This window comes from Cnephaeus nilssonii (assembly GCF_951640355.1).
Source record: "Cnephaeus nilssonii genome assembly, chromosome: 17".
Classification (NCBI taxonomy): domain Eukaryota; kingdom Metazoa; phylum Chordata; class Mammalia; order Chiroptera; family Vespertilionidae; genus Cnephaeus; species Cnephaeus nilssonii.
In genome coordinates this window covers 42,831,996-42,859,908 of record NC_137088.1, presented here as the reverse complement: position 1 = coordinate 42,859,908, position 27,913 = coordinate 42,831,996, and the positions used below count along the sequence as shown (strand labels likewise).

The 27,913-nt window shown below is 43.3% G+C and overlaps 2 protein-coding genes across 2 annotated transcripts in view; one reads left to right on the top strand and one right to left on the bottom strand.

Annotated features, from left to right (window-relative positions):
- CACNA2D3 (calcium voltage-gated channel auxiliary subunit alpha2delta 3) overlaps positions 1–27,913 on the bottom strand; it is a gene marked incomplete at both ends in the record, with an annotated part of 817,125 nt that overhangs the window by 140,290 nt on the left and 648,922 nt on the right. Inside the window, one exon of the mRNA XM_079795466.1 lies at positions 27,826–27,906. Within this exon, the coding sequence (XP_079651592.1) occupies positions 27,826–27,906 (81 nt within the window). The remainder of the gene's footprint in view (positions 1–27,825; positions 27,907–27,913) is intronic.
- LRTM1 (leucine rich repeats and transmembrane domains 1) lies at positions 152–9,373 on the top strand (the record flags this gene model as incomplete). Its single annotated transcript, XM_079794962.1, has 3 exons — positions 152–251; positions 2,787–3,383; positions 8,940–9,373. The coding sequence occupies 3 exons, from the start codon at positions 152–154 to the stop codon at positions 9,371–9,373; spliced, it is 1,131 nt and encodes a 376-aa protein (XP_079651088.1).

The window sequence follows — 27,913 nt, the reverse complement described above, 5'->3', positions numbered from 1 at the left end:
AGAAAGAAGAGGGGCGCAGTCAAAAGACCCTGTAATGGAAAACAATCCCAGCCAGATGGAGACAGGCAGAGGACTGCTTGAATAAGGGTCTCCTGAAAGCCACAACTGTCTCTGCATTGAAGAAAGCACAAGCAGGCAGCAGGAAAAGCGAATGAAAAGCTGGACTGCGAGTTGGCCATGCTCTCGGCATGTTGATCTGCTAATTAATAGAAGGGCTGCAGGTTCAACACGGACGCCTGTAGTCATGAAAGGTGAGCCACGCTGTGTCCATCCCCTCGCCCCTTAGAGAAGTCCCCTGGGGAGGCATGGGATCCCCTCCAAAAGGTGTCGGTGGGAAACCTAGTTTCACGTTGTCTGTCTCTAAAGACCAAACAGATCAAACAAATGTCTTTGAGGGAGAATGTATGTGTGCCACGTTGGGTCAGAGGCAGGCATGGGGATGAATGTGCCCAGGCATGATCACACATGCAGTTGCCATGTCATTGGCCATTTCATACAAAACACCATGCTTCAAGTTGGAGTCCACAGGTCATCCCCTTTGGAGGAGGGTGGAGTGGGACAAAAGAAAGAATGAACTAACTGGCTGCAATCTTGGAAAGATAAGCCTTCCATTAATAGGTCAGTGGATTCTGGGGAAAACTTGTTCTCTTGCTGAAGATTTGGTTTCCTACAACCAATTAACGCCTGAGACCCACAGCTAAAGTGCAGATTGTTGACTAATCTCGGGTGGAAAGATGTTTGGCTTTGAAAGGAATCATTTAGGTTATTTGCAAAATTTAGAAAGGAAAACGAGGGCTTTGCTCTTTTCTATTTTGGAAGAGGGAAGGGGCTGTGATGTCCTGCATCCCCTGAGCTCAATTATACTGAGCAGAACCTCCCCAGACACCTTTCCTTTGCCCCAAAGCACTGCTCACATCCGGAGAGAATTCAACGGACAGGCTCCAGCACATTTGACAGCCAGGCTTTATTTTCCATAGTTAAGGCCCAAAATAAACAAACAAACCTCTTTCAAGATCACTTTTTATGAGTAGGTAATTATTTTGAGTTTTCAATATTATTGTGTGGCCTTGTGAATTCCTGTATCAATTGGACAAAATGTCCTTGTCAGATATTTACCCTATTTTGAAATTCAAATCTCAGCAGAAAAGAAGGGATGATACAGCTACTCTGGAGAAGAATCTAGCAGTACTTAGAAAACTCCCATCCTGATTCCAGAGACCCTCTTCCACATTTCTTCACGGCCACATTTCTCACAGCCAGGGAGCTCTGTGCATAAATGCTCTTTGCAGCATCCTTTCTAATGAGGGAAAACTTCAATGACTCAAATGCTCATCAGTAAGGGAGGATCTAAGTGGTAAATGACATGGCCCCACCACGGAATATTATACAGCAGTTAAAATAAATGAATTAGCGCTCTATGTATCCATATGAATAGATTAGTTTTGAGTGACTAGAGTAAAATGCAGAATAAAACATGCTGATGATTATATTTATGTAGGTTATTATAAACCACTATAAAAAACAGTATTATGCATGTGCTTGTTCGTGTGTGTGTGTGTGTGTGTGTGTGTGTAAAAGTATTTGACAGGCAGCAAAGCACAGTAGGTAAGAACCCTGACAGGCTCTGGAAGCAGACTGCTTGGGTTCAAATCATGACTCTACTACTTATATGTGTGACCTTGGGCAGTGATTCAAAGCTATTCTTGAAGCTATTGTCTGTGCCTCAGGTGCCTCAACTTCAAAATGGGGATAATAGTAGAACCAGATTTATAAGGTTAAGAGGAATATATATATTCTGGCTGGGTGGGGTCCAGTTGGCCCACCCCGATTGGGGCAAATTGGGGTCAGGCTGGCCGGTGGGAGGAGCTGTGGGAGGTTGGCCGGCCAGCCCCACCCCAATCAGGGTGGGGTGGGGGTGATCAGGGCCGCAGTGTGCATTAAAGCAACCCATCAATTCGGTTGTTCTGGCATTCTGGTCGCTAGGCTTTTATATATAGATGCTAGGGCTACTATTATTTTTTCAATATATATATTTTTTATTTCAGAGAGGAAAGGAGAGGGAGAGAGAAATAGAAACATCAATGATGGGAGAGAATCATAGATCAGCTGCCTCCTGCACACCTGCTACTAGAAATCAAATCATAACCTCCTGTTTCCTAGGTCGCCACTCGATCACTGAGCCACACCAGCTAGTCTGTAGGAATGTGTTAGAACTGTCCTATCCAGTGTGCTACCCACTGGCACCATGTGGCTAGTCACATTTAGATTAATTAAAATTAAATGCAAATAAGAATTCAGTTCCTGGGCTACCGTTGTCACCTTTCAGAGCTCAGTAGCCACACAGCCAGTGGCTACCATACTGGACAGCAGATGTAGGGTGTTTCCATCCCCACAGAAAGTTCTCACGGCTCGCACTGATGGGGCACACTTTTTAGAAATGTGACTACCTGAACTCCCTATCACCTGTCACACTCTGGCCCGGGTGATTTTGCTGTTCCCTACCAGGGCACGTGCCTCCGAAAGATGTTTTCACCTTTCTATTCAACATCCTAAAGCCTCCCATGTTCTGATTTCTGAGCCGCTGAGAAAGTGTCTTTTCCAAGGCTTCGGACAATGTTAACACAGGAGGTGCAGAAGGAATTGGCACTGGGGATGCACCAAGTCTATGAAAAGTGGTGCAAGGGGTTAGCTGGCTCAGAATCGCATTGCCTGTGTTCCACAGGGGAGGAAATGATGGCGCCACTGACAAGCTGGTTCCTATCCCAGTTCCTTTCTGTTTGTCCTAGGTGAGCTGCTCCTGCTCTCGAGTGTGGTTTTCCTGCTCCCGGTGGCTTGCGGCTGCCCTGAGGAGTGCCGCTGTCAAGCGTCCTTGAATTCTGTAGACTGCAGCCGCCAGGGTCTGGCTGAAATCCCTCCCGATTTACCTCCTCAGACTCTCACGCTGCATTTACAAGATAACCAGATACACCAGCTTTCTGCTTCTGCATTTAGGTCAGTGCCACAGCTCACGACCTTGAACTTGGGCAACAATTCGCTTTCCATTCTGGCCCCAGGAGCTTTCCATGGACTTCAGCACTTGCGGGTCTTAAACCTGACCCAGAACTCCCTACATTCCTTGGAAAGCGGACTTTTCCATTCCCTCCCTCAGCTGAGGGAGCTCGATGTGTCATCCAACAACATCAGCCACCTTCCAACCTCCTTGGGTGAGCGCTGGGAGAACCTAACCCTGTTTGCGGTCCAACAAAACCAGCTTCAGCAGCTGGATCGGGTGCTCCTAGAATCCATGTCCAGCGTGAAGCTTCTCTTTCTCAAGGACAACCTCTGGAAATGCAATTGCCACTTGCTGGGTCTCAAACTCTGGCTGGAGAAATTTATCTATAAAGGTGAGTAACGTCTGTTTGGATAGCCCGTCTGTGTGTTACTTGCCTGGGATAAACCTCATCTGTTCTCTGTATTAGAGAGGACCTTGAGGGGTGCACGAGGGGCCCGTAGAAGCTTTGTCCTCATTGGTGTCATGTCACAGTATGGCGGAGACATGAGTCATTAAAAGAGGTTTACATTCAGGTTCTTAAAGTCATTTTACAAATCCAGTTCATGGAGATAACTTTTCACTTTTTAAGTGACAACAGCATTAAATTATTTATCAGGAAACTGTGGGCCCTTACAAAGGAGGGAAATTTGGTCTCCATTTGAATAACTGCTGACCTCCAAACTGGAATCAAATTCAGTTTTCAAATGTGATCCGCCTGTGGCCTGGTATCTGTCCCTGGGACATTCCCCTCTGTGTCTGCCTCCACCCACCGACAGCTACACATCCTCTCTAAAGGGGTCCCTCTGCGTTAGCAAATACCAGCTACTGAAGTTGGGTGCAACAGGGCCCCCTCTCTAAAGTGACTATTTCTTTAACCAGATGTCAAAATCAAAGCAAGTGATCCTAGAATATTAAAGATGAGGTAATCTGGAAATCCCCCAGGGGTCATCAAGCAACGGCTCGAAGGCCAAATCCAGCCCACCCCTGTTTTGGTAAAGAAAGACTTATTAGAACACACCCATGCCCATTTGTTATTTATTCTTTGTGGCTGTTTTGCACTCTAAGGGCAAACTTGAATAGTTTTGACAGGATATATACAGCAAAGCTCACCATATTTGCCATTGGCCCTTTATAGAAAAGTTTGTCAATACTAGCTTGTAACCAATGGGAAATGGAGGCCTAGAGAGGCTCAGCAACTTGCCTAAGATGACAGACTGGAAGCTCAGAAGAGAATAGAGTGAATGGCATTGAGTCTTGGCCCTAGGTCCTCCCTCTACATCGCAGTGGTTCATTTATTCATCCCTATATGTGAGTGCCTCTTATATGCCTGGCACTTTTCTAGGCACCAAGAAAAGGCAATTGAACAAGAAAATCCCTATCATCACAGTTTATGACCTGGTGGTAGGAACAGATGGTAAATAAGATAACAAATATCTATGTTCAGAAAGCAGTTAGTGCTAGGGAAACTGAGGCAGGGGAAGGGGAGGGAGAGATGGGATGGGGTTCCACTTTAGATAGGAAGGCCAGGGAAGGCCTCTCCAAGGAGGAGACATGGGCCAGCAGAACCTGCTCTGGAGGCACCAGCCGTGAGCTAAGTGGAGGTGAGGAAGCAGTGCAGAGGGCCTGACCGGCTGACGGGAGTGAGCGTGGTTTGACTAAGGACGAAAGAGTGCCTGGAGCAGAGGAAGGGAGTGAGAGAGACGACAGAGATAAGATAACACAAGTACTCAGGGCCCATCAGGTAGGAACCTGAAGAGCAGGCGGAGGCCTTTGGATTTTATTTTAGGCGAGATAAAAATCTCTTGAATTTTATTTAGAGGAACAATGTGATCTGATTACAGTTTAAAAGGTCACTCTGCAGACTCTAGGGAGAGCTGACTATCAGAGAAGAAGCAGGGGAATGAGGGAGAATTGGTCATCCAGGGAAGAGGTGGAGGTGGCCCAGACCAGGCTGATGAGAAGTAATCAACCTTGGGAGATATTTGAAATACTGAACGGATAGAAATTGCTAACAGGTTGGACTGGAAGATGAAGGAGAGTAATCATGGAAAATTCAAATTTTTGTCCTGCAGGAATAACCAGATAAAGGATGCCAATAGCTGACAAGGGGCAGACTGGGGAATGGGGAAGGAGGAAGTGGGTGAGTGTGTGTGAGAGAGAATAAATAACACCTCAGTTGGGGTAAGATCAAGTTTGAGATGCACATTTCGTCCCGGGAAGCTGTTGCATAGGTGGATGTACGTTTGAGCCTCTCTGATACAGGGAGACAGCAGAGCTAAGGATGTGAATTAGGGAGTCAGCCGAGTTGGATGGTGTAGCAGCTTAGAGCACAGAAGGAAGCAGGTTAGAGCTCACCTGAGTTCAAGTACACAATGTCGATTTGAGAATCCCTCTCAACAATGTAGAAGCAAACAGCTTATCACTAAGCAGCTAATCTTAGAGTTGACCTACAACAGGGACTACATATGGTGGTAAAAATCTTTCTTACATCTAGAGGTGAAGTGGCTTCAGCTATTGTGTTTTAGACTAAATGGTAAACATGAGCCAAACCTCCATAAAAAGATAGTTTTTACCAAAGAAGAATATTTCATGACAAAGAAAGAAGATAGTTCCTAGGTTCAGGACACTAGAAGGAACATGGGAGGGAGGGATGCTCTGCCACAAACTTGCTGGTGATCATTGGATAGCCATGCCCCTCACCAGCTCTCAGGTCACCAGGTGGAAACTGACAGTGCTGAGCCAGGAGCTCCTGAGACCTATTCTGGTCCTCTGATTCCGTGACTCAGTTCAACGCTCCCTCACGGCAGAGCTGCCTGGCACAGACAACAGCCCTTCTGTAGAAGGTGAAATGGATTTGGGGGGTCACAAGATCTGGGGGACCCAAAATAACTAGGAAACCGTCCCTCCCCCGCAAATAGATGCTAGATGTAGAAGACAATCTGACTATTGATTTATTGAATAAAGGTAAAACGAAGGGCTAGGTACACTGGTCAAGACCTCCTTTACAAAAGAAGCATTAATAGATACAAACTCCAGCAGTGTTAGTCAGGACAGGCTGATTGATTGACAACCATCTCAGTGATGCACACAATAGAAGGCACTCGTGTCAGAGTCCTAGGGAGTTGGGGGAGGGGCTGGGATTGGTGCAGTTCTTCAGGGACTTAAGCCCCTTCCAACTTTCCACATTGCCAACTTGACCACGTGGCCGCTAAAGTTAACACCAAATGGGAACAAAGTGCTTGGAGGATTAAGCAGGGGTTTTGGGGCCTAGAAGTGACATTCGCTGGTTCCAGTGGCCAGAACTCAGTCACACGGCCCCAACCTGACCACAGAGGGTGGGGAAACTTCATCTTCCTGTGGGCCCCAGCCAAAACACATGCTGTGGTGAATACTTAATAATGTCTTCCCCACAAAAACATGTGCATAGATTTTGTCATTAGTATTCCTCCCTCTCCATTCATAAGTAACAAATCACTTTTACGCTAATAGCTGTCTGTATTAAACATTTATTCTGGACTAGGTATTGTGCTAAACACTTGATATATGTTATCCAACTTGATATATGTTAGTCCTCAGAGCATTCTTATGGGGTGAATTTCATTATTTCCCCCTCCCACTTTCCAGATGACCAGGCAGAGCACAGAATGGTCAATTAATTTTCTTAGAATTGCACAGCTAAATGATGGTCAGACTCAAGATTTAAATCAACTTTCTTCCAAGACAGTGGTTAAGAGCTACCAGTGGCCAGATGGGGAATAACGAGTGCTTGGCAAGCTGGAGCTTCTTGCCATGTCAGCTTCCAGGAGTCTAGAGGGTGTGGGACCCTCAAGCTGTCAGCAGACATGCCTCCCGGGTGGAAGGCTGGGACGTGAATCTGGGCTGAGGACACAGGTACACAGGAGGCCATGGAGCTCTTGGTGGCCACAACCCTTGCCTTCCAGCCATGTCCTGGGCTCTAGTGTGTGTATTTCCTCGCCCCCGGGTCCCCAGGCCATGCCCCACACTCTAATATTGAGCAGCAGGAAGCCTGGAACCAGGGAAAGACAGTGCTTAAGCCTGGAGTGACTGGGTGAGCCATCCTGGTCTCGGAGAAGCCAGCTGCTGGGCTGCCGGTCCCATGGTAGGCGGGCCTTTGTCCCCTGGTGGCAGTCTCAGTGCTCTTTGGCCAGGTTGCGTGCCATTACTTCTTCTCAAAGCCCCACACCCCATTTCTCTCTCTCTGGCCTTCTGCCTTACAACAAACCCCGGGGCACGGCATAAAATGGTGCATGAGGCAGGGATCCTTAATCGCAGCGCAGCCTGGCTGCACCCTGGGCTCCTCTGGAGCAGCCACCCTGCACCCCTGGCCACCTGCACATCCGTCAGAAAGGAGGACGTTCCTCTGACACCTGTTTACTTTAGAGTTGGGGCTCTTGGCTCAGGAGGTTACTGACGAAGCCAGGGGGGCCCAGGAGGCTAGCAGTTTCAGATTCAGTTTCAAGCAGCGGTAGCAAAAGAGGTGTGGGGTGAATTTTTTCAAAGCCTCTAACCCCAATGTGACCTGGGCTAGATAACCCTTGCATTGCAGAATGGCCCCATCTACTAATGGGGCCACGTAGGACCACAAAAGGGAAGGTTTGACTCCTACTGAAGTGACCGCCTCCCACGTGTGACTTTCCCGAGTTATTTCAGAGTTCACCTGTGGCATGTACAAAGAACCTGCCGTCTCCCTTGCCTGAGAGTGGTGTCCAGCTTCACAGCCATCCTTGGGGGTGGAGCAGGAGAGTTCAGGGCAGCCAGGGGAACCGAGCCACTGGTCATGGGGGTGGGTCTAGGCCCCAGCAAAGAAAGGCTTTACTGAAGGTCATTGTGTAACTCCGCTGACCTTGGGACACAGCAGGAAGGAGGAAATAGAGAGAGGGGAGGAAGCAGAGACACCTAGTATAATGGGGAAATCTGGGATCAAGGAAGTGAGCTGGGTTTGGATGTTCTGTCCCCTTATGACCTGGGTGACCTTGGACAAGAATGACCGTTGTAGCGGAGTTGAGAGGACTAATCTATCAGTGCTTCATACACTATCGAGTTGGATACAAATAGATATTTTCATGGTAAAAGTTGCAGTCAGAGAAGTTTATTCACCCGAGGTCACATAGTAAATTAGTGATCAAGCTTGGCTGGAAGGAACTTGTTCGTTAGCCCGGTGCTCTTTCAAGAAAAGAATTACTAGGCACGTGGTCTACATATCTCAGGAAATCAGTCACCTTACAGAGAATAGAAACTGAGTCTAAAAGCCACTGGAAAGTTCCATACTCCAAGTTCTAAATGTTTCAAAGCATGAAGAGACATGTTAATTACCTTAAATCCATGATTACATTTAACTAATGTAACTACCAAATCTTCAGATATGCAAAACACTCAAAGACCACGACCTCCCATTTGGCAACACTGAAGAGTGTTGCCAGACACACAGGGTCTTTGTAATTAACACAACAAAGGAGGTTTGTTTTATTTTTATTGTGTTGTTTTTTTTTTAAGATGTCCAATGGGAGCTTGTACAATAGGTTTGTTTGTGTAGAGGGCTTCATTAGGGGCGTGAGTGCCCTCAGGTTGGCCTCCAGTGCCCCTTCTTGTCAGCTTCGCATCGCTTTGCCCTTGGCGTTTTATAAGGCAAAGGTGACCTGGCTTCTAATGAATTCTTGGTCAGACATAATTGCCAATTTAGTGTGGCGTTTTCAGCATTTGGCCAATTTAGAAATCCTAAAATCATAAAATGTAGTTGTTAAGTTCTTTGACTTCAAGGGGGGAGAAAAGGTGCTTTATAAATTCCATCTGCCGAACTTTTCACAGGTTGAGGCTTTGGAATTCAGAACTAATCAATTGTGTCAGGCTCTGTTATCATCCTTTGCTTTTGCTTTTTTTTTTTTTTAAGGGGGAGTCATGGACAGTGTCGTCTGTGCGTCACCAGACACCTGGAAGGGAAAGGACCTCCTTAAAATCCCTCACGAGCTGTACCAGCCCTGCCTTTCACCCTCTCCAGATCTGGAGTCCTGGCAAGGGCAGCCGCTCAGTCCTGCCCAGCAGGCTGTCCTGAGGCCTCCTAAGAGCCACAGTGTGGAGGAGCAAGACCAGTCAGAGTATGAGCTCAAACCCAAGCCCAGGCCCGCCAATCTGCGTCGCGCCTTGGTCACGGTCATCATCGCCGGGGTTTTGTGCGGGATCCTGTGTCTCATGATGCTGGTGGCCACCATCTATGGCTGCACCTATGCAGCTATTGCAGCCCATTACCGGGAGGCACCCTTGGCTCAAACCATCGAGCCTGCGAAGACTGAAGGAAAAGAGCTGCTTGACAGCCCACCAGCTTGAGCGCTGTCGTCTCAAATAGGAATAATCACTTTAGGCCAGAAGATAGTCTCTGAGGAGGGCTGATATGTCCACTGTTCATGCCTCATTTTGCTTTTTCCAAAAGAAAACAAAAAGGATGTGTCTTTAAAAAATATTTCGGAGAAGAAATTTATGTTGAGATTTTTTTTTTTTAATTACTGTAGATGAACTAGAGATGATACTTGTGTTCTGTGCCTGAGAAGTTTATTAGACTTATTCTATGTGGGAGAAGGCCGTGCACAGAGGAAGGGGGCTACCATCTCTTTAAGGTCCTCTTCCCGGCATGAAGTTGCTTTTACAGAGCACAGAAAGGCAAACACGTGTGCCAGTCAGCATTCCTAGGAGCTTTACGGTCCATTGGAAAGCTGCCCAATTGTGAGCGCCTGGGAAGAGGCTGGTGATCTTACCCAAGGGGCACCGAATGCCTCTATAATTCAAGTTCATGCTAGATTGGTGATACTTTTAGATGTTGTGTATGTTACATATTTAATGGGAGCGTCTGTTGGTCCGGAATTTTGTAGCCTGCCACAAGAGTCAGATTATATTTAATTTTCTAAATTAGAAAACCATTTGGGGCTTTCTAGGCCACAGAGGAAGAAGAGGGTTTCATGTCTGCGTAATGGGACTCGGGCCCAGGGCCTGGGGAAGGTTTTAGATGCGAGGGTAAATAACATATAAACAAACACAAAGAAGACGGGGAGCTGGAATCCGGGGCACATCTCATTGAAAGGCCATATCCACCAGGCGAGTAGAACCTTCCATTTGTAACTCACAGCAGGAATGAATTTAGGGTGGGCTGAGAGCGAGGGAAGGGCTTGTGTGTATCTGCATCCACACCAGAGTGCACGAGTGCGCAGACTTGGACAGCCACACCCACGCGTAAACACACGCGGAGCAATCAGTTTACCCACTAATGAAACGCAGCCGCGGTGGGGTGGGAGCCAGCAGCTATTGACCACCACCCAGATTGTCTACTCAACACTCTGGAAGAGGAAGGAAAAAGGAAGTCTGAAGAGAGTGGGAATTATCAAGAGACTGGAGATATGTGGCAGCAGCCACCCTGAACAGCATGTAGGCCGTGGTTTAAAACAATCAGGTGGGGCTTGCTTTACTGCACAGACACGGTCCTGAAGAGTTGCATGCAAAGTGAATTTCTGTAAATTGAATCATCATTTTAATGCAGTAGGGGAGCTCGCTATTTAAAGGAACCTTTCATGGAATCTTTCTGTAATGACAATAATGAGCTCCAGATTTATGCATTTTGTAAATTTGCATTTTCTCATGCCAGGTTTTCTTAAAGTGGAATCTACCTGCTCTCTCTCATGATGGCCCGTCTCATACTTAGTCACCTGTTAGTATTAAAAAACCACTTTACACAGAAGAGTGAAAGACACATCAAAAGCACACAATGGCAACTAGAGAGCAAGCTATCCCTCCAGAGACCTTGACAGACATTGCTAATCAATCCCAGCACTCTTCCCAGCTGAGCCTCTATGTACCACAGATGCCTTCTTAAGACAGCACTGTAGGCAACCAGAACTAATCAATTGAAGTTGGTTCAAAGGATAAAATACATTTGCCATTCAGGGTACTGGCTCTACATTCACTCCTTCAGGCCATGGAAAAATTGGTTTGAGTCCTAAATCAGTAGTCCATTCCCTGACCTGAAATGTGAATGGGAGGTCTGAACATGCAGGCGTGGTGACTTGTCTGATGTGGCCAGAGCTCTACCCAGCAGTATAAGGAGCTGAGGAAAGCAGACGATGAACCTACCACAGCCTACCCTGCAGGACACACACCAACCTGCCCCTAATCATCACAGAGGCCATCTACCTACCCCTGCCCACAGTGCTTCACAGCTAGTGTGGGCTTCACGCACACCCACAAGCTAATGATGGACCATCTTTTCGAAGCAGCAATTTTGCTAAATGATTTTTCTGGGGGGAAAGTATAAACTTTGATGTTAATTTTCCTGAATATTAAAATAAACCTGGATATGTTAAAGAGTGGATTGAAAAATTAGCATGGATTTTAAGATCAAAAAGAGACCCCAGAGAAAGCCAGCTGTTCCACCCCAGTCCTGGTGTCTCCTTCCGGCTCAGTTGGCAAGGCTGAACATCCGGTTGAAGGATGTAGTAAAAAAAAATCTTCCTTTCTCTTGCCCTGGACTTTGAGTCCTTGGACAAGAAAGCAGTATGAGAAAGGAAATTCAGATGATCCTTTTTCATGTCGTCCCCATTTCACCAAATGTTTCCAGAGCTTGCGCTATGTACCAGGCATAGTGCGAGGTGTTCTCTCGAGCATCTGTCATGTAATCCTGGCAACCACCCTGGGAGATACTTGAACAGATATTATATAAGCTGAGATCTACTGAGGCCAATAATCCATTTCCTCTCACTGATGTGATTTCAGACTGTCAGCGCTCAGGGCTCTGCCAGAGGTTTGGTGACACTGCAGGCAGCCCTGTGCCCTGTCCGCAGCGATCACACGGAGAGCATCCAATACAGCACAGAAAACCCTGTACGTGGCTAGAACCCTCACTCGTCAACACCCGTGTCCTATTAGATTTCTAAGTACAGATGATAACTCAGGCAAACAGATTCCTGCTTTATAAACAGTCTTTAAGAAAAATGATTAAAATGGTGCATACGTACATTCCGATTTCTATCTTTTGCCTACAATCACCACAAACGGCAGTTGGCAATGAAAATAATTACTTACCCTGAAATGTCAACAGCTTCTCAGCACAGAAAAATATAAATCAAATTGTTTAGATTAACAAATGCAGAGTTATCATTTGTTAATATGAGAAATGAAATGTTTTAACCGTAAAAAACATCGCAGATGAAAGACCCAATTTGCAGGGTATTCTGCGATAACCACAAATTATCTTCTGCAACCACTACAGCGCATGAGGGGTAATTTGCAAACGCCTCACAGATTACTTTCAGCTGTTTATTGCCGCTGTCTTGTCATATTCATAGATTCCCCTATAAAAATGGCCTTCCATCAAGAGTCTTGCTGAGGGTGCACTGTGAACAAAAAGCACGTTGAGTGTTGACTGTTTCTGAGAAAACCATCTACAATAGAATTTTTTCACCATATTTCATGGAACAGTGTGATTATAGACTGGCGATTTTTGCTTTGCCAGAAATCACAGATTCATAAGAGCAGGACCCAAGGATGCTTGTAGCTCTCTGAAGTGAGGCCAACAGGAGGGAGTATGAAGAATGCACCCTGCCATGGGGATTGTGGAGAAAGGAGACCAAGTATCAAATCTATATCGGAAAAGCTTTCAAAATTAAGGCAAAGGTCCCTGTCCCTGCAGGCAGAATCTTGTGCTTACAATGATAAAGTGCCAATGGACAAATGGAGGTTTTCTCTTTCCTTACAAAAATGGAAGACTAAAAAGTGATTCACAGCATCTCCTAAAGATTCATGAAGATCAAATCTCATTACTTGAGTTAACCAAGTTACCCCAGAAATGAGACACTCTTGTCTTAACTCCTAAATATCAAAGGAAGTGGCTAAATCCATATAAAAGAATTGATCTGGAGCAAACATTAATACAAGTATACAATGGTTAGAAAGCTATAACATTCTGTTGCAGATCGGGAAATAAATGTTTCCAGTCTGGTCAAACCCACCAGTGTGTCCATTGCTTAATGCTATTAGACAGAAACCTACCAGCAAATGATATTCCAACCCCACATGGCATGACTGGGTTGTGACGTGCAACTTCAGGGAACTAGCCTGTTTTCCCTTCTAATGAAATGCTTTATTTTTTAAATACTCAAATTGCATTGAGGTATCAAAGAAACCCCCATCCCATTCAAAGAAGCAGCTTCATAATCCACCAGTCTCCTTCAGTGTCCATACCTATTCTTCACTCTGACAACACTGAATATTCATTTCAATGAATAAGATGTCACCCAATTACAAAGGGCCGTAAAGCAGACCCAGAAAAAAGACCAGCGGATTGGGAATTAGGAAGGTCTGTTGAAAGCATTTAGTCTACATCTGGCAAATTTCGGGATAGCTGTGACTAACCTCCCTACCCATTTCAGACATTGCTAGTAGATGATAGAATGTGTATCTACTGAGCCCAGCCAAGGCCTCAGAATCCTGTTAACCCTTTGCACTCACTTGCTTTTTTCTCGAGCTGCTACCGATGCTAACCGTGTTGAGTCACACTCGACGTCCGAGTGCAAAAGGTTAAAACTGTTTTATAAGTACCTTCTTCTGATTAATTGAAGTTGACATATCAGATTAAACCTACTTGCTACCCCCATGTTCTTATTTTATAAACTAGAGGCCTGGTGCACAAAATTCGTGCATGAGTAGGGTCCCTAGGCCTGGCCAGCGATCAGGGCCGATCTGTGGGGAGACTGGAAGGGCAATCAGGGTCCCCACTGGCACCAGCCTTGGCCGGCCTGGCGCTGCCTGCTTGCTGGCCCCGTCCCCTGCCGCCGCTGCCGGTCGCCTCCCTCTGTGGGGCAATCAGCGAGGTGATCCAGGGGAGGGAGGGCCTCCACTGGCACCTGCCTTGGCTGGCCTGGGGCCTGCTGGCTGGGGGGGGGGCAGCTCCTGCATTGATCGTCTGCCCCCTGGTGGTCAGTGCATGTCACAGTGACTGGTCATTCCACAGTTTGGTTGATTTGCATATTAGGCTTTTATTATATAGGATGGGAAATAGAAAGAAGCATGGAAAAGGAAAGGAACTTTCCCAAAGTCACACAGGTAATTAATCACAGGCCTGGTAAATGCAGTTGCAGGAGCATGGAGTTAGTATGGATGGTTCAACTCAGTCCCGCCATTCTTTATTCACTCTGTGTGAACCACAATGTCAAGACTATGACGTTATTATATTAATTGTTTGGATGAAGACAATTATAGTACCACCATAAAAATTGACTGAGCACACAATTTTGTGCTGGTTGGTTTCCAAGTATATTACTGTTATTTTTTCTAAGCCTCATATTGAGCAGAACATGGGGGCACTTTGCTGCCACATAATAGATGAAGAAACACAACCACTGGGTTTGGGTCACTTGTTCAAGGCACTAGTAAGTAATAAATAGTGGAGTAGGCATTCAGATGCAGATCTTCCTAAGGCCAAACTCTGGGCACTTTTTGGGATGTGACAAGTTTGAGGAAGTCAGAGCTGGACTCCTTCCCTGGCACTGCCAGCTCTTAAAACATGGAAGAGAAAAGAAACCCAACCTCCAACCAGCATGTCCCTGCCAGAGCTCTGGTCCCACCAACACCCAGAAAGCCAGCCTAAGAAGCCAAGGCAAAATGGGGAAATGAGGGTTTTCCTAGCACATAGACTCTGCGGGGCTGGAAAAGATGTTCTTAGATGGAAGGGGAAGAAACTCAGCTGCACCGCCTTGTATTATTTGAGAAAACAATAAAATAGACATGGCTAATAAGTAGTGTTTCCCATTGAAATCTTCATGAACACACAGAAGAAAAGTTGTGGGGTTACTAGAAATTAAAAATACTGGTCAATCATATCCAAGTCTCCAGGAGGAATGCCCATTATGCAAAGCAAAGATGTGATCTTCCGACAGATGAGTGGGATGTAAAGGAAGAGAGAAATAGTCTAAAGTCTCCATTCTTATGCTGCTATTCCTTCCTCTGAGACATGGCTTCAAAACCAGAGGGAGACCATTCCTCCTACATGTAGAGCATGCAAGGACATTTAACTGCTACCACATCTGCCACCAAGACCTTGCTGTCTTCATCCACTAGAGATTCATGTCTCTACAATGTAGCATGTAATAATATGAAAAAAAGAAGGGGGGGCAATAAGATACATACAAACTAGAGACTATAGTTTTTATCGACTGTTGTTTACAAGGAATGAAAACTACAGACTACTTTGGTTTATCTAGGTTAAGCAGTCAGACCACCAAGCAGCAAGAGGGGAATCCCTTACCAATCCTACAATTCCACACTAAATGGAAGACTTGTAGACACTGGGCATTTGTATAGGGGCTGTGTATATCAATTAGCCTTCCATCTGAGTCTCCAAGGGGGACTCTAAAGCCAACAAGAAGGACTCTTGAGGGAAAGCCATTTACCCTGTTCATTGGCAAACACCCATATTTTAATGATGGTTAAAATTAGGATACTTAAGTACGTAAGTATACTAAAAGATACTTAAGAAAAAATAAAGGAAGAAAGGCAACATTGCCCTTAACATGCATAAGAAACATGAAAGATCTATTTTAAAATATATTCCAATGCAAATTTTAAAGTTTTTTCATTTCCAATGCACATTCCATTGACAAAATCATGTCATATGGCTAAGTTCAGAGGTGATGAGGCACAGAGCACACAGCTCCAGTAAGAAGGTACTGCAAGGGATGGGGCAATGGGCAAGTATATGCGATCCCCTACAGCAGTGGTTCTCAATCTTTCTAATGCCGCGACCCTTTAATACTGTTCCTCATGTTGTGGTGACCCCCAACCATAAAATTATTTTCGTTGCCACTTCATAACTGTAATTTTGCTACTGTTAATGAATCGTAATGTAAATATCTGTGTTTTCCGATGGTCTTAGGCGACCCTGCTAGTGGCTCTCAAACTGTGGGTCACGACCCACAGGTTGGGAACTGCTAGCAGGGTCGCCTAAGACCATTGGAAAACACAGATATTTACATTACGATTCATTAACAGTAGCAAAATTACAGTTATGAAGTGGCAACGAAAATAATTTTATGGTTTGGGGTCACCACAACATGAGGAACTGTATTAAAGGGTTGTGGCATTAGAAAAGTTGAGAACCACTGCCCTACAGGGAATGAAGAAGTAAATAATTTCAGACAACCATAAAATAATAATAAATATTAAAATAATGATGACTAATGATAATAAATAATGCGCAAAATACAAATATAAAAATAAATAAGTGATAAATGAATAACATATACCACAGTCATCATCAGAGGTATGAAAGAAACCCTGCAACATATTGAATCAGTGACGCAGAATACATACTATGGAATACCCACTCCCAGAATACAGAAGAAAAGAAAGAGATGAAAAAAATAGATGATAGAAACGAAGGGGCAATCATAAAGAACCAATATATGAATAACTGGTTTTCTCAATAAACAGATTAGAACATGTGTAACAGAAGGGAAAAAAAATCTGTGAAGGTATTTTCATGAGCTAAAGAAAAACTCAAGTTACATAGATCAATGAAAGCTTCATATAAGAAAGACTAATGAAAAAATATTAAAAGTTAGTCTAGGTTAGTGTGTGGTGCTCGTAAGTCTCAATCAGCCCAAATCAGAGAAAGAGAAATAAATGAACCAAATAGATTCTGGTAAAATTTTCAAATTTAAAGAACAAATTAAAAACTCTAAAGTCTAGGAACTAAACTAATAAAAACAAAACAGGCACCAAACTGAGATTGCAATTCTCAGATATGCAAGGGCTCAGGAAGCACAATATCTACACATTGCTTTTGAAGAAAAATAAATCAAGATATACTTTAATTAATCAAGAAATGAATTATAGAAATCAAGAGGAAATGGTAGAGGAGGAAGAGAATGAGAAGAACTTAAAAAGGTGGAAGTCATGCCATTAACATGCCAGTGATGATCACAAAAAACAAACAGTTAAAGTCAGAGTGAAGTCTCAATGGCTTTGCTATTTGGCTACCAAACAATGCAAAGTCAACACTTTAACAAATTTCAGAGCACCTGTTGCATGCCAGGCCATTTTCTAGTACCAATGATGAAGAAGAGAACAAGAAATATAAAGTATATTCCCCATGGAACTTAGCATCTTGCAGAGGAAGAACTTTAAGAAATTAAAAATATATCAGATGGTGAAAAAACAGGTGTGAGGGGTAGTGAGTTCTGGAGATATGTGAAAGGAAATGTTTCCACTTTATTTATGGAGAAAAGTATTTGAGCAGATACCTGGGAAAAATGATGAAGCAAGTGATGAAGATATCTGGAGGAAAATTGTCCCAGGGAGAAGGCATAGCAGGTGCAAAGGCCCTGAGACAGAAGCAAGCTTAGTGTGTTTGAAAAGCTATGGCTGTGGTTGAATGGGCAAGGGCAGAAGTGGAAGGAGCTGAGGTTAGAGATGACATTCAATGATTCCCATTTCCTGGTATCCATGCCCTGGTTTAATCAGCTCTTCTTTTTTACTTTTGCCAAAGAAATATAAATGAAGTGGTTTGTGTCATTTCAGGGTAGAAGCATTTAATTGCTAGAATAAGGAGCCTAGAATATAGAGTTAACATCTGTAGGTATAGGCTAACTACCTATGAGAGTAACCTATACCTTTAAGTGTGCTTTTTGAAAGCAAGAGGTAAGTTTTCATTGTATTAAGTTCCAGACTTTAGGGATCTTTGTTACTGCATGCTAATGTTTTCCATCCTGATTAATACAGCATCTAGTGAACTTGAGGGAAAAATGCCTCTACTAATAAAATTTTTTTCATGGTCCATTTCATCAATAAGTATTTTGTTATCAAAATTAAAGTAAAAGACCTTTATTGAAAGTGAATCTATAATTGATCCAGTATATTATAATCTTTGAATTATCTGTGATTCCTCAATCTTGATATTCACATTTAAAGATTTTCTAAGTTCTATTGATGTAAAAAATGGATAGCGGAAAAATTGGAAAGCAAAAGTTTATGGTTCTAATTCTTGTTCTTTAAGTTGCTAATAGATATTATCATCTATGTGTCTGTTTCTTTTTTTTTTAATGAAAGATAAGCTATGATATCTTAAAATGGAATATAGCAAACATGATAGGATATTACTTCCAAGATTATATTACAAAATATTTTGGCTTCCATCCTGCTCACACTCTCTTATTTGCTCTGATGGAAGTCAACTAACACACTGTGAACTTCCCTGTAGAGACATCCATGTGGCAGAGCAGTAAGGGAGGCCTCTGGCCAACAACAGCAAGGAACTAAGACCCTCAGTCTAACAACCCAGGAGGAACTGAATCCTGCTGATGATCTCATAAGTGAATGTGGAAGCATTTTCTCTGCTTGTTAAGCCTTCAGATGAGACCACAGCCCCCAGCAACACTTCTATTGCAGCCTTTGTGAGAGACCCTGAACTGCAGGATATAGCTTCCCTGACCTCATGTTTCACCTAGATTCCTGACTCACAATAACTGTAAGACAGCAAGTGTTTGTAGTTGTAAGGTTGTAAAGTGTTGAAATAATTTGTTTGACAGCAACAATTAACTAATACATGAACCATTGTGCGAATTTTGGCTTTTAACTCTGGGTAAATTGGGAAGTCAAAAGAGTTTTGAACAGAGGAGTGACGTGATATTACTTATCTTTTAATACAATAGCCACAGCAATTGTATTAAAAGATAAGTAATGAAGAATAGACTGAAGGGGCCAGAGGTGGGAGAAGGAAGGGGAACAAGTTGGAAGGCCACTGAAACAATTCAGGGGAGAGATAAGGGTGAACTAGCCCAGCAGAGTAGTATCAGAGGTACCGAGAAATGGTCAGATTCTGCACAAAATTTGAAGAAAGAAACAACGGGATTTACAGATTGGTTGTGGGTAGGAGCAAAAGGGAAGAGTCAAGAATGACTTTAATGTACTGATGTAAACAAAGAGTGAAACACTGACAATGATATTCTTGGGACAATTATAAATTTAAACACTGACTAAGTAATAGGTAATTAGAAATTATTATTTTAGGTGTGGTAATGGTATTGCTATATTAAAACACAAAGAAGTTCTTATCCTTTAAATATGTATACTGGGATGTTTATGGATGAATGACTTAATGACCAAGATTTCATTTAAACTAATATGGGGGGTGTGGAAGTATACTGGGGTTTGAAGGGCACAATGGCCACAAGGTTGATAGCTTCTGGAACTGGGTAAAGACACATGGAGTTTCTTTTTCTGTTTCTGTCTACTTTTGAGCATATTCAATGTTACCCAAATAAATGTTAAAAAATGACTCCAAGGTCTGTGGACTTATGAATGACTAGATAACTAGAATTACCTAGATCAGCAAGACTGCAGCGGAAGAGCAGAGGTGAGGGTAGAAGTGGAACTGGGACTTCAGCTTGGACTCTATTGCATTTGATAGGCCTATCTGAGAAGGAGTGAAGCTGTTGAGTAGTCAAAAAAGAGTCAAGTGAGAGAGCTCTGGCTTGTCATTTAAATGCCATGAATGGGCCCTCAAGCATTAACAATTAGGGAGATGAGGAACCAGCAAAGGAGATATAGGAGAGGTAAGCAGCCAGGTAGGCAATACCTCAAGGAGAACATGGCCAACATGGCCAAGAGCTGCTGACAGGCCAAGAAAAACAAACATATGAAGTTCAATTTTGGACTCGGTTATGTGGAAGCTGTTGTTACCCTTGATGAGAAATGTTTCACTGTGGATGAAACCTGATTGGAGCGGGTTCCAGAGAGAATGGGAAACAGGAAAAGGAAAAGGCATTTAGCATAAAAGAGTGACAAATACATAATACAAATTAACATAATAAAAAAATAATTCTGGCTTAAAAACCTGGATATATCCGCAAAACATCTGGAAGATGGAGGAAGAAGGCTAATAAAGTAAAAGCATATAAAATGACCACGCACTACATTTTCATTCTGAAATTTCTTCTCATTTTCAAAGACAACTGTACACTCCAATCTGCCTGAGCCTGGTCACATTTAATTTGACCTTGAAGTAGGAATGACATGCAGACACTAATCCTGACCTCACGCAGATCATTTCACCCAGAGGAGAACCCAGGGGTTCTCGGTGAATGCAAACCTTGGGAGGCCATGGGAATAGAAAGCCTTTGATCAGCTGTCCCTCTCCCAGCACAGATGGGCCAGAGCATTTCTGTGAGCAAGGGAATCTACGCACAGACTGTCGACGCGTTTATGCTCCTGGTGCAGACTCTGCTCATGCTGTCCCTCCTTCCCAGGAGGGAAATGCATGCCAGCTCACTTATCCTTTATGGCCTTTCACTTAGCATGAGTCACATATACTCCAATCGTAACTGAGATCAAAATCCCAACAAGGTCACCAGGAGATTTGCCTGGATAGAGGCTGCTAAATCAGCCCCCCAAATCTCTCATGAGCCATGTTAGAAAAAAAAGAAAAGAAAATCCCAGAAGCTGTTTTCCACTAAAGCATGTGAGGGCATTTCCAATGTTCTACCAAGCATTATGCTGATTACACTGTTCAGAGGTTTATAAACTGGAGGGAAGATTAAGTAAATCACTGTCTTGACTGACAATGAGAGCATGTATTTTTAGAAAGCTCAGGATCTTAGATTGGGATTTCTGTGTAACCACATACACAAAAACAGTAGGCACCACTGATGGACAGCATCTGATACATGAAGCTCTGTCTTCAACATCTACTTAGACGGCCTCTGATTAAAACATCCACTTCACTTTGTAAGAGAAAAAGATGGTGAAAGAAGCAAACACGTCGGCGTTTTATGTTTTTATGGACTGTTATGTATGTTCATCTAAAGCAGGATTGGCAAACTCTTTGCTGTAAAGGGCCAGGTACCAAATATTTTTGGCTTTGGAGTCCACACAGTCTCTATCCAACTACCCAGCTCTGCCATTTCAGCAGGAAGGTGTCTATAGACAATGCAGGCATGACTTTCTTTCAATAAAATGTTATTTACAAAATCAACTAACCATTACTGAGCACTCAACTAGGAGCATTTACCAAGTACTTCATATGTATAACAATTTTATTTATATAATGATCATTTATATCTCTCACCAGGAACCCCAGGGGCTCCCTAAATCCAGACCAAATCTGAGTGTAAGAAATATCCCATTATTGGTTAATCATGAAACAAATATCCATCTTTAATACCAGGCTGTTAGAAATCCAAACAAAGCACAATCAACCTCATTTTTCAAACTTGAATTCAGGCCCAGAACAAGAGGGAGCAATGGCCCTGTGGTCACTTCTAAATCCTCAGTTCCCAGTGGTTTTAATGTTCAAATCTCACCATGACCTCAAGAAGAGGGGTCTTAACTTGCCCATACAGAACACACAAGGCAGGTATGAGGAACTGTTACCCTAAAATTCTGCTGCTGATTTTTCGCAGAAGGGCTTGTTGGGGCTTTGACTCATGATTATAAAAGGATGGTGACTCTTGGGAGTGAGTGCCCTGGAGAGGGTGCATGGAGGATCCAGTTTCTCAGCACTCTGGACTATTTCTATTCCTGGAGCAGTAATCCTCACCGTGCTCCTGTCACTGGCTATGGTGGTGTGCAGAGCAGCAGATCTACATGGTCAACTCGAACTCAAATTCTAGCTACAGACTTGTAATACAGCATAACTGGGAGCTGCATCACTCATCCAGGTCTATGAAGATTGCTGTTGTCAATCCTACTGGCTTAGACCTCCTTCTGCCCCTACATCGCACCCATTTCTTAGCTTAATAAAACAAATGCCAAATACATAAAACCCCCATCTCATAGTTGACATTTAGAGCAAAGATTTGCCTTGTGTTCCCCACCTAACCAGGTCACCTGCCATCTGCCCATCAGTCCTGCTTTTAGATCCTAGTAAGTAGCCCCCAAACCTGAGAGACTCATTTGTGTCTCAGAGTACCCACCTGGAACACAGACACAACATGTATGAAGGATCTTGTTCAAAATTCTTGGAGAAGTCTGTTCCCTTTGCCTGGAATGCTCCTCCCACAGATCTTTGCATAAAGGCTCCGTCTCATCATTTCAGGACTCTGCTCATGTCACCTCCTTACGATGCCTTCCCTGAGCCCCTACCCATAATCTGGAGGGACATTGTCTCTGCCACACACCCAGACACAGGTATGCATGAATGTGCCTTTGCCACTGCCGACCACACTTCATCTCTTTACCCTGATTTGTTTTTTATAGAGGTTTTACCATTATCGGAAATTCCCTTTCTCTCCCTTCCTCCATTCATGCAATATTTATCCATATCCCACACAAATGGAAGCTCTCCATTGGCAGCCCTGGGTCTCGCTCAGTGTTGCAGCATTTGGGTGGCATAGTTCTTGGGACAGCTGTCACCCCAGCCTCTGGAAATGGGATGGCAATAGTGCCCTCTCATTGTATAACCAACAGCCCCCCCGCCCCCCACAGTCCACAGTGTTCCCTAGGGTGCTTGTTCATAGGTGTATCCCCAACACTAGGTTCACAGTAGGTGCTAGATGTGTATTTACTGAATGATTGAATTACAAAATGAAGAAATGAAACAAGATCTTTCTGTAAATGAGCCTATAAAGGAAACCACTGAATATGAAGGCAAGAATTGGAGTTTGCCTGTCCATCAATACAGCATTTCTCAATCTTGCACCTACTGACACTTTGGATGAGATACTTCTGTGTTGTGGGTGGCTGTCCTGTGCCTTGTAGGATGCTCAGCAGCACTCATGACCTCTACCCACTAGATGCCAGTAGCATCCTTCCTAACCAGTTGGAACAATAAAAAATGTGTCTAGATGTTGTCAAATGTCTCCCGCAGGGCAAAATTGCTCCTGGTTAAGAACTACTGGTTTCATCGGTAAGTATTAATTTCTGACAAGACAGAAGACTCCCTTTGCTCAGATCTAACAAAGTACTAGTAGAGGTTTATCCATGCAGACTGGATACATGATCCTAATGTACTAATTAACTTGTATATACCAAATATGTAAAACCCCACCAAAGAAATGGTGTCAAGCTGAATGTTTGCCTATACCATTTTGCCGGTATTATTCATCCAGTTCTAAATAGGGGTCCATATTAGTACAGTCAATTTAAATAAGTCATAGCTGACAATAGCTAATTGTCAGTGATGTTAATCAATCTCTTTCCTATTTAGCTGGTTAAAATGGAATCCTTTGTCCTATCACCAAGCATTTCTCTTTATCACACTGCCTAGAATTATGCAAATGAGACCACATAACTCACTTTTTCAAATTTCCCCCAATGAATGAATTAGTATATGTAATGTGGTCTGTATTCCTTGCAAAGGAACAGACTGGCAGGTCAGAAACATCACCCTCACTCCATTGAATTTTATACTTAAAACAGGTAAAGAGGTGGCATGCAAATTACATCTCAATAAATCTGTTTTTAAAATTTTCAGTAAAAAACGAATGCCTCTAATACTATGATATCTTTCTGATGCTAATGAGATAAGCTGTTTTAAGCATCATGTTTTATGCTTGGACCTCAGAAAAGACATCTGTTAATGCAGAGGTAACTTCTGGGTTAACACAACTGCCATTAATAATAAACAGTTTTGTGGGTTTTTTTATTCCTTAAAATACCCAGGTTGGTCTGTCGCATATCACCATGATGAGGATTGGTGTTTTGACTGCTGAGTGCCTTTCTTAGTTATTATGACTTGAGTTCCATAAATTACTCAGATAATGGTATTAATTCTCCACTCTCAATGGAAAGACTGGGTCCCAGTGACTAATAGTCCTGGGCTCTGCTCCATTGGCTGGAGAGTAAATGTCACAAGCTTATGTGCCTACATACAGCAGGTAAAAATGAGTCCCCTCTTCCGGAGTCATTTTTTCAGCCAATGTTTCTGACAAATCCACCACACATGAGCCCTTGTACTTAGCACTGCGAGTTACAAGATGATGGGGTCAGTCCTTACCTTTGGAGAGTTTACAATTTGTTTAAGAAATCAAACTGGAACATTTTTAGAAGAGATTTGAGAATCTGATGTGTTAAAATTTACATTGTAAAGCAACTGCAAATAATTAGACATTCATTATCTATTATTTTAAAAATCCAGCAATCTGATAACAAAGACTAAGCCTGGATATGTTGCATTTGTCAAAAGGAAGGTCTAGAAGGAGAATAGCGAGGCCAGACAAGCACTTCAGGAAAGGGAGGCAGTTCCCTGCACAGTCAGACCTCCAACCTGGCTCAGTTCTCCCCACCCCCCACCCTTGCACATTTCCTTTTTTCTCCAGGTCATTTCCATCTGAGCATGGAGGAAGCAGAGCCTATGACTGTTAGTCACTAGGGCCCAGTCTCTCCATTGAGAGTGAAGTGGAGAATTAACGCCATTATCTAGGTAATTTATGGAACTCAAGTCATAATAACTAAGTAAGAGCAGAACAGTTGCTATAGGCTCAATTCAATCTATAGACTTCCTACCAAGGATTGGTCTGCTATGCTTCAGATACCATTGGGTTATGCAGCGAGGGCCACATGATGAAAAGAACAAAGTCTTTGACCTCTACGACCTTCTAGATCATTGGTTAGCTTTTCAATTCATTTGCCCTGTGTAGACATGGCTTATAAAGATAACGTATTTTAGTCTCTGGGGCAAAGAAGGGTATGTCATTTACGGGGCCTGGTTATTATTTATTTATATCTAGAGTGCCTGGTAAAAGCAAGAATTCCAGAAATATTTATTGAATAAATCAATGAATCAATAGATATGCTGTGGACATATAGATAAAAATGGGTTATCCCAAATCCTTACATTTGTATACATCTTCATAGTCAGGTATTTTCTTGTTCAGTTTTTCATTTTATCCCCAAGTCAACCCAGAGTAAGGTGAGCAAGGTAATGATCTCGATCTTATTTTAGATTGAACTTCAGAGACCCAAGACCGAACATTTATTAAGTTATAGAGTGAATAACAAATCCATGTGGACCTTATAGGAATTATAAGCTCTATCCAGCTTATAATCATTCAGGAATAATAGAAAAATGGGTTAGAGGCCTGACACATACCAAAGGTTCCCGGGCCAGAGAGACTTGGTAGGTCAAAGCGAAAGTCCGACCACATCTCCCTTTGCAGTGGGAAAGCAATTAAGAGAATTCAGCATACTAGTGGCAGCTGGGGAGCTGGCAGATTCCTCAAGAGAAGGACTGTAAGCAATGTCATAGGCCAAGAAGATGGATGGAGCCCATTTATGCACCGGGGCTGACATAGAAATGGAATCCTGCCCGGTTTGACTGCCTTTTCTTCAAAGATGTCATTGACAGATGAGTATCTAAATGTTTTTGTTTAAAAATGAAAACAAGAAAAAAGAGAATAAAACAAAACAAAACAAGAATCTCTTTCTACTCCAAATAGACACATGTAGCCGGCGCGCACGAGAATGCCCAATGGGGCATGGGAGCCATGCAGGCCTTTCAAAGGAGTCCTTGATAATTATTTGCAAAATTGTTCACCTTCCTTTTCAGATAAATTTCAATTTAAAGCAAGGGTTTTATGGAAACCCCAGATTACTGCCAGTTGGCTGTATCCCATCCGCTGGTGGGGGACAAGCCTGCTCACAGATGCCACGCTCACCTGCCAAAACAAGGCTTCTTCCCCAATTAAAATGGCCCTTTTTTATTTTTAGAGTGGTAAACAACGTCTACTTAATTTGAGGAAAACACGCAGAAGAAAGTTACGGAGCCTAATCACACAGTGACATGATGGGTGAGTCAGAGTCCGTGAAACTTGGGGGTGTGCTGGAGGGGCCCCTCTGCCTGTGGAGACAGAAAGGTCCTCCTGAGGTCATTGCCTTCTTGGTGCTGCATCCCTGGCAGCCTTCAAGATCAAACCGAGCAAATCTGTTTTATCTTATGTTTACCAAACACACTATAAGAAGGAAGATTAATAATCACCAGTTTTAAAAGGTAAGAACTAAACACAGTTCCTCAGATAACCTTGTGTCTTTATCTTGTTCTGGAATTATCTTTTGAAAATGGGGACACTTATCTTTTGCTCAGTTGACACTTACTGCGTAGCAATAAGCAGGAGGATGTCTTTTCCACCCACTCAAGGTGGACCAACCCTGCCTGTGGCCTCTGGCCAAGGTGTAAATCTCAACAGCAGATCAGCAAACCCTCTGGAGAAGTCACGTTCTTCTCCAGACTGAATGTGCAATGCCCAGGCTGAGTCCGTGTTTCATCCTTACTCAGCCAAACAGATTTAGGAAATGCAAGATATTTAGAAACTTTTGGGCATAGTTTACGAACTTAGACAGAAGTGGCTTGGATGGGTACAGTCACCTTAGGGTCAACACAGAGCATTCTTTGTGATGACTGAGTGAGAAACCCAAGGAAACAATTTTTAAAAGAAATTTCAGACAAATAGACAGACAACCTAGGTCAGACCATGTCACCGACAGGTGTTGTATGTGGCACCAGCTGCGGGAGATAAGGCACCCTAGCTGGCTGGGTCGGCCTGGAGGTTGGCAAGTCTGACCTCCTTTAAGCACAAATAAATCTTGCTGAGTTAAAATAATAATCCTATCTCCTGCTTTCCTCAAGGAACATGAGACACTAAGTGACAAATTTTGAAGACAGCAGCCGTGAATCCTCAGAGTCCTTATCTCCTGGCTGATTAGTTACAGGTCTGCCTTGTTTGAGATGAGCTACAGGTCAGATACATAAGACTGTCTTCCTTGCTATGCCCAACAACCCATAAACATCCAGGGCAACTGTTCCCAAATCTTTCAATGCCTGCTGATATAATCATGATATAAGCATAGGCTAAGTCGGAAATACAGTGGGGGGAGAAAACCCAGTGTTTCCCAGCCAAAGAACAACCACTTCAAACATGCCTGCTCTATTTGCAGTCCTTCCCACAACCCTTTGGGAAGACACAGAAGTTGATGTTCAAAGTCACCCTCCATACAAACTATCGACTCCCTTTGGTATATCTAGACAATATCAGGATGATGCTTAGAAGGTATCACCCATCCATCAACCGATGGATTCAACAATGATTTATCAAATATAGATGATGTGCCATTTTTCTCAGCAGCTGTCCTCCAAGGAGGGCTTGTGGAAAGCCCACAGCCAGCCATACTGACACTCCTGAGAGCGAGAGAGATGGGAAAAGCCAGAGACAGGGTTGTGTGTTTTTTTTTTTCTTTTTCTTTCTTTCTTTCTTTCTTTCTTTCTTTCTTTCTTTCTTTCTTTCTTTCTTTCTTTCTTTCTTTCTTTCTTTCTTTCTTCTTTTTTTTTTGTGACAATTTAAGACTCTCAATCATAAAATGTTTTGGCTTTTTCAAACCCAGCACCTGCAGATACATTTAACTCTAATTCCTCCAGGGGATTAGGGTGATGAAATCTCAGGCTCACGGGAGAAGGGCACATTTCGGCTTGTATTTGCCGAAAACAAACCCACAATCTCCTCGTATGCCCACTGTGATCCTAAGGATGTGGAAGTGTGCTTACTTTAAATGTACATGCGACCTACTGCCTGGAAAGCCTCCACACAGCCAACAATGTCTTGGGGTTTATGATTACAAGTCCTGTGTTCACATCAAATATAACCAGCTGTCAGAACCCTGGGTTGGAGGAGATGACACCGGGCTGAAAGGTGAGTGAGTTAAAATTGTTTTTCCTTTGAAAACCAACTTTCTGTCACACAGAAGTAGTTGAGTGGCGAGATAAGTGGATGCTTCACTTGCTTTATATTCATTCATTAAAATCCACTGCTTACCTGCCACCACGGGGGATTTCCGCTCATCCAGGAGCTGGATGGAGGTACTCGCTGTCACCACATTGCTTTTGTTGACTGTTCCTGCAAG